We start from the raw sequence: 8,053 nt of genomic DNA on the forward strand, positions 1-8,053 counted from the left end.
GTCTTTTATATTTCAGATATGTCGTTTATAATTTACATACTTATAAAAAAGATGACAGTATAACAGTTATTTATCAATTAACGTTGTCAATTGTATCAAAATGTTATCATTTAAAGTATATAAATGCATAACAAGGCTTGTGTGCGTCGTCGAGTAGCATATTTTAATTTTGCTATGTTGAACAAAAATATATAGCATTATTATGGAAAAATTATGTGCACACATTTAATAGTTGCAATCGCAGGAATCATCTACCGGCAAAGCACTTGTCGGTGTTTCTCCTTGACCGAGAAAGATATTAGTGTAAGAAGTCTTGAGGTAGTTCACGTGACCTTGTAACGATTTTATACGGCCTTGCGCGTGTTTAAATGCCTCGTTCAAGTTAGTTATTTGACTTTGCATCTTTTGCCTGATCTGCATACGTTAACGAGAAATGTGTCGTAAATACACTCCTATGCCTATTTAACATTTCCACGTAGTATTTATAATTGTTACCTCGTCCCTATCCCGTTGCGCGGCACGTGCTGTTGCTCTACACTGAGCCAATTGCCTCTCCATTTCGGCGATCTGGCCTTGCATCGATCTTCGCATGGTTTCGCATCGCTCCTTTGTTCTCGCCACTTGTCGAGCGGAATCCTCCCTTACCTTAAACAGAAAGAGACTTTAGTATTCCCGAATAATCTTATTTATCTCCAAGTCTATACGTACCTGTTCTAACATCGATGACAACTGTGTGTTCTCGTGCATTTTCTCGTCAATGCGCTTTTGCATCTGCGCCCCGTGTTCCTCAAATCGTGCCAATGTGTTTTTCATTCTTTCGTTTTCGTTTCGCAACTCGCTGCACTTTCTTTCCATCTCTTCGGATTTGCCGGATCCGAATCCCCTTTCATCCTATATAAGCGATTGAGATTATTTTTAATAAAAATAAAATTTTTATGAAGCTGTAGTTATAAATAACGACAAATTACGAGCTAAATAATCGGAACCTGAAGTGTCTGATGCTCGTTGCGCAATACGTCCAATTGATTTTGCAAGGTTTGAATCTTATCTTTGCACCCTAGTAATTCCCGCGACAGATCCTCGCAACTACGTTCGGCGACCAAGCGCATCTTTTGCGCGTCCTGCATCTTTATTTGCATCTGTTTCAAGATATCGGGCAACGGTGCAAGTTCGGCTAATTTTTCTTGAAATTGATTCTAATTGAATTGCATTAACATATAAATTGAGAATATAGCTTTATAATTTACATAATTTGAATAACAAATTGCATTAGAACTAGTATTTGATATACTTTAACACGTCCGATTTCCAAAGTAACATTCTCATTCATTCGCGCATTGTCCATTTCCATAAGATCTAATTGTCTGCGCTGTTCTTCAACTTGTTGCTGGGCCTAAGATCACATTAATTTTGTCTTTATAATTTAATCATTTATGCTTAAGAATAAATGTCGAATATAATTTATTTAAAAAATCGTAACGATGACACCAACTTGCAAATATTTATTGCGATAATCCTCCAATTGAGCAGCTTGATCTTGAATCAAAGAACGAAGCTCCTCTAATTCATCTTGCGCTTCTCGAAAGCGTTGCTTTGCCACCATCAGAGCCTGTTCCTGCTCGATGAGATGTTCCTTATGACCTGTCTCAAAATTAATGCATTTTGTTACGTACATTAAATTGGATATTTATGTACCATTTTTCTATAGTGAAATGAATTACCCTCGAATTTTCCCTTTTCCGCTTCTAGAAACTTTAGTCGCTCTTGAACATCTATCAGCTTTATCTCCATTCGTTCCTTCTCTTCCTTTGCATCGCGCGTATCTTGCTTGAGCTTCTCCGCTTCTGTTCTCATACACGATACCTCGCACAACTTACTTTTATAATCATCTTGAAGTCGAGCGTATTGTTCGCGAAGATCGCGCAATTGCTGAGCGCAAGTACTGGTTCCCTTCGGTCATAAATTACGTTATTGCGATTATCCAAAGTGTGCAAAATAAATTCTATATAGTCTTACCATGGCTGCGTTTGTGCAAGAACCAGTGCACATCGGAGGCACAGCTTGTGTAGTTATCTGTATTTGATATAAAAAATATATTACTCTTTGTTTGCTGCTGTCTATTAATTTTGTAATAAAAAAAACGAACAACAAAATATTACGACTTAATTGTGAAAAACACATTATATATATATAATTGTAAAAATATATTAAATTAAAAAGAGGTATAATACGTATGTACAAACTCGTATTATTTGAAAAGTGAGTATTGCTTGAAAAATTTGGATAAAATACAATGTACTACTATATATAAAAATATATATATATTATACTACTATAAATAAAAAAAAAAAATATATATATATATATATATATATAATATAGTATAGATACAAGCTGTATAGATACTTGAGCGAGAGGCATCGCAGACACAGCAGGTACTTTTGACGAAATAGACGGAAGTCCCAGGGTGGGTGTTACGCATGTCGAAGTCGGAGGTGGGCAACAAGCGCACGGTGCGCAAGGTCCTGTACATTTGAGCAATTTACGTTGCTGTTCCAGTTGTTGTCGCTCCCGTTGTACGTTTGCTAATTCGATCTGCATGTTACGTACCTCAGTTTCCATACTGCCTAATTGTTGTTCCTGAAGTTGTAAAATAAACTCTAGATTGCATTCTATAGATTTAATCAATCGGTTTTTAACTAATTTTTATAGAGAACATTAGAAATAGAATTTATTATTTTGCTACCTTATATAATTGATATACGGACAATACTAGATAAAGAATTGATTAGTTTTAAAATAGAAAATATGTATAAAATATAAGAATTATTATCTCTTCTCACCGTGTCATAATTTATCAGACACTATATAATCATGCTATAAATTCTGTTTCTAAGAAAAATGGATTTATTTAATAACTAAAGTAAAAAGCATCGTAAAATGTATACTCGATAAAATAGGTATATATTTCGTGTTGCTTTTTATATTTTAGTTATGAAATAAATCCACTTTTTTTAGGAACATAATTTATGACACGATGTATGTATATTTAAGAAAATATAAAAATTACTTCTTAAAAAAAAGGTTTTTTAATTATTTTTTTACAATGTTCTTAACTTTTATTACATATGAAAAGGATCACACTCATTTCCAACAGTTCTTAAAACTTACTAATTGTTTAGTGCTAGTGCCATAGGTCGCAAGTTTATCTCCCAATTCTGCAGGACATGTTTCTCGAGGAAGCAATGGCTTGACAATGGTTGGACCTCGGGAACACATCTCCACGTTTTGCAAATCGTTGCTATCTGTGCGATAACGCTCCTTGATTGGCGATCCACCTCCTGTAAGTCTCGGTGAATCTGCGAGATTAAACATTCTTTCTTTACTAGTAAAATTCATCACATTCACGAGTCTTTTTTAACAAATAATATGCAGAACATTTTGTTTCTAACGGTTCAACTAGATATTATGATTAATACTAGTTATTCTTACTGCATGCGGTTTCTGTAGTTGGCGACAAGGTGTCAGTGAACGATGATCGAAAACAGCATTTGCATCGGTAGTAAACGTCGTCCCGGAGTTGCGCGTTAGCTTGTGGACGCGAGGATAATACCGGCGACGTTGATGGAGGAAACGGAGTAACACCTGGACAGGTGTAACAGCAAGTAGGTCTAATCACTAGCTGATTCAAAGTGGCCAATTGGCGACTCAACTCCATATTTTCTTTGATAATTATACGCATTTCTGCCTGCAGGCCGCATACCTTCCTCTGTAAACTCTCGAGAGCTGTATCTTTTTCTAATAAGGCTTCTTCTAACTTGTACCTGTTTGCAGGACAATACAGCTTTCCATACACTCTTGAGCTTTCGTTTTATTTTAATATCAGAAGTACTTTATTTTAATTTTTCGCTATATAAAATCAGAATGTATAATTGAAATGGGATAAAAAGATGGGAAAAAATGGGATCATTTCAAGCTCAAGATGTTACAAAACTTTCAAAAATGACCATCAACGTGCACATTTAATTCATTGTTATGAGATCGATATACCGTAAAACCGGGTTACGTATAAGTGACATATAACATCGTGAAATCGTCACCGAGGGAACCGTACAATCAAGCATTTTATTCGATCTTCTATTATTTATTATGCAAATAAAATAACCCAGATAGCAAAACGTGTCTGAGCAAAATCGCGCAAACCTGTGATTGCTTATGATGTTGTGGCAACTTGCCGTACTTTGCTTCAATTGATTTCGAGTAATTTAATATTTGAAGCAACACACAGGGTATATGTATTGCCAGCAATTTGTCGGCAAGAGAGCAGCATCAAATTTACTTCGCGTTGCTAACAATATGACAGCATTGTGTGATCCTATGAATTATTACAGCAACATGACAGCAACAGCTCGAATTTTGAATCATACGATTTTAGACCGCAGCATAAGTTGCCAACAAGTTGCTGGCAAGTTGCTATACAAAATTGTTATATCATGAAGGCATCAACTTGCCGACAAATGCGGACTCAGTTGCCACAATTCTGATAGCAATACACACATATGTTGTCGGCAATAGGCCAACAATGCAGACACGTTGCTATCTGGGAACTATCGAGTATTAAATTTCTTTTCATACTGAGTGTTCTGAAAAAGTCGATCAACGCAATTGTTTTTGCTTTACCCAAAACTATAATAACCATTTTAATTTCAGTTAAAAAAAATTAAATTTTGTTTATTTTCAAAATATGCAGATATCTGAAACAAATATAAATTTAAACTTCACGTTTTGTGCTATTTTCAAATACTCACCTATATACCTCAAAATATAATCAGATATAAGATATTTTTTGTAAATTTTTTATATACATAGAAATTTTATCATCAGATAAAATATGATCCGTTTGCTTTATATATTATAGATATTAAATTTGTTTAAAATTTACATATTATAAAAAGGTAAACATACTTTCCATTTTCCAGTTGCGCATTTTCTTTAACCAATTTTTCCTGCATCGTTAACGACTCTGTTAGTTTACCAGTTAACTTTTCAAAACACTTTTCTCTTTCTTTCTGTTCGGTGTCCGCTACCACGAGTTTTGGAAGCACGTCCGTGTAACCGCAAACAATTATTCTCGGAAGTCTAGTAAGAATATGCGATCGAGATTAGCTAGCAACAAATTGTTGTATATAACTATATATACATATAGTTATAAGAATAAAATGTAACTTACTTATCTTCGGGATATTGTATTTGCGGTATCTCGAAGTGATCTTCTTCTAGAATCTTTTTGAATGTTTCTTCGTCTCTTTCTTTAATCTCAATTTCTTCTATTTCACCGAGCCGTTCTACTTCTTCTCGCGCCTGCAATATATTTATCGCGTTATATTTTTAACAATTACTTTTATTTATTGCTTATTTCATTTATTTCATTTTATTGGCACGCAATTATTGCAGAATTCCATGTCAAGTATATCGCGGAGATATGTAAAATATCACATGTAAAATAATTTAGGCAGAATTATACTAAATACATCTTTTAACCCTTAAATTCCACACCTCTCAAGAATCTCGTAAATAACATGAGGGGTCTAAAAGACCCCAGCATGAAAAATGTCTCCTTACTCATTGATTTTTTGATCTTTAGTTATGAAAATTTTTTTCAATGTTGTTCAAGACTTAGAAAAGAGAATAAAATGCTTATATTGTTAAAATTTCAATTTCAACATAGTATAAAAAATTAAGTAAACTGAGTACTGCTAAGTGTACAAACGGATAGGTCAATCACTCAACTATCATCAATGGGAGCATGAGCTCCATTTTTGGCAAGAACATTTGAAAATATATCATTGTAAAGGGTCTGGGGGCCGCTGAACCCCAGGGGGCATTTAAGGGTTAAATTTTTTTGTAATACTTTTTGAAATTTTTGCGTTAACTGCTCCAGTTCAGCTACTTTTGACGTGAGAACATCTTGTTTTTCTTGAATTATTAGCGTATCTGCTTCTTCTGTTAACTCGGGTTTCTGCAAATTAAGGAAAATGAGATATAAATTATCATAATTATCTCATTAACAACGTTGTACCAAATAACAATGAAACGTTACCTCCGATAATTCAGAAACTTCACGTTTTAATTGTTGGATTTCATCTGTTAGCAGAATGCATCTCTCATTCATTACTTTTAATTCTATGATTAGGTCATCGGTTAAAAGAGGTGAACTGATTATTGGTTGCACAAATTCCTTAGATTTTATCACTTTATCTGCAATTTTGAAATATAATATTAGAGTAAGTGAGAGAAAGAAAGAGAGAGAGAGAGAGAGAGAGAGAGAGAGAGAGAAATGGTTAGATGTTATAAATTTATATTTCAAGTAATTGAAATATACCTTCCACATCATCAAGTGGGATAGGAGAGGGTGAAAGTTTTTCTGGTAAATCATTTCCATCTTTAACTTTTTCTTTTATTTCCTCTTCATTTTTATCATTGCTTTTGTTTTTGTCATCAATGTCTCCTTCAACTTTATCTTCATTATCAGTTTTATTTCCTTCAACTTTGTCTTTGTCAGCAGCTTTATTTCCTTCAACTTTGCCTTCGTCATCAGTTTTATTTCCTTCAACTGTGTCTTTGTCATCAGTCTTATTTTCTTCAACTTTGTCTTTATTAGCTTTATCTTCTACAGTTTCATTTTTATCTTTATTCTTATCTTCACGCTCATCTTTATTCTTTTTTTCGGTTTTTATTTGATCTTTTCTAAGATCTTCTATCGTTGCAGCAGATCCCTCGTCTACAATAACATCTTCAACTGGTTTCTTTTCTTTTTTTTCTTCTTCTCGTATTTCGCTATGTGATATTTTGTTTTCGGCCATATTTCTACATACATATATTTTATTATTTTGTAATGTTAATAGATACAAATATATTATAAAAACAAAATAATTATTACCTTGATCGGTTTTGTTGATTGTGAATTAAATCGTTTAGTTGAAATTCCACCGATTTCGACACTTCCAACGGAAATTTTTTTTCTTTGATTGCCTTTATCTGATTTTTTGCATTTTGTTCAACTTTGACTCCGTCATGTTTTTCGTACTGAAAGAAGTATTAATTTTATTATCATATTATGAAATGATATAAATTATCAGCTTTATTTTTATTTTTTAACAATGTATATTTTGAATAATGCAAAATTAATTCTTATAAAGTACAAAGACGAGTAATCAATTAAATAATTGGAGAATAGACGTAAATAAAATACTACGATACAATAGCGTAATAACCACCTTGAAAACAAACTGCTTGAGGTTTGTTGTCCGTGGCGAAAAAGATTGCAGAAACAGTGTTTCTACATGAGGTTCTGATTTTGTAGCATTAGATATTTTGACTGACTTTTGTTTGTAACAATGAAATGCTAAAGGAAATACATCATGCAAATTCAATGGTTTCTTCAAGTCGAAGAGAGATTCCAGCGAAGCAAACGTGTCTTTCTTTAAGCATGATATATTATCATAATATCCATCATTTTGCTGAAGCTTAGAACAGCTTTGTTTGAAGCTTTGTCTCTTCGAATCATGAGAACTCTTTGCTTTGGTCGGCAAACGTTCGTGCGTATGAGAATATTTTTGTGGAGAAGAATAGTTTTTTGCACGTGGTCGTCGTTTCTGCACAATAGGAGCAACTTTTGTACATAAACATTTTTTTGAAAATTTAATTTTATAATATTTAAATCTTTTATGTCAATGTAAAATATTTTATTAAGATTATATAAAATAAAATATCTTAATAAAAGCGATATCTGATATAATTATTATAAGCATTACACATATTTATATGATATTGTTATATTATAACAAAATATTTATTTTAATATCATTATTTAATATTTCGCAAATTTTTGCTCTTTAAATAGGATAACTAAAATTTTAAACGTATCCAAAAACATATCTAAATGAGGTTAAATGTAATGATAATAAGATGTCACACTGGTCACACATATGGTTTTTAAAGATTAATCACGAAACATACACGGTATACGCACTTTGGTAATTATGGAGGAGAG

General features: G+C 32.8%; 1 protein-coding gene across 1 annotated transcript; it reads right to left on the bottom strand.

Moving 5' to 3' along the window:
- Positions 1-7: 7 nt before the first annotated feature.
- Positions 8-7,730, bottom strand: LOC143895322 (uncharacterized; the record flags this gene model as incomplete). The annotated part of the gene is made up of 18 exons (XM_077402371.1): positions 8-414; positions 496-645; positions 709-891; positions 987-1,196; positions 1,292-1,393; positions 1,493-1,641; positions 1,722-1,950; positions 2,017-2,073; positions 2,407-2,640; positions 3,172-3,359; positions 3,493-3,824; positions 4,966-5,139; positions 5,231-5,361; positions 5,912-6,019; positions 6,101-6,258; positions 6,383-6,867; positions 6,941-7,086; positions 7,278-7,730. Coding segments are annotated over 18 exons (3,678 nt in total), but the record flags the coding sequence as incomplete, so codon positions are not given.
- Between the last annotated feature and the right edge of the window lie 323 nt (positions 7,731-8,053).

The sequence above is a fragment of the Temnothorax americanus genome, unplaced genomic scaffold (assembly GCF_048541705.1).
Source record: "Temnothorax americanus isolate GAGA-0224 unplaced genomic scaffold, ASM4854170v1 Scaffold152, whole genome shotgun sequence".
Taxonomy (NCBI): Eukaryota; Metazoa; Arthropoda; class Insecta; order Hymenoptera; family Formicidae; genus Temnothorax; species Temnothorax americanus.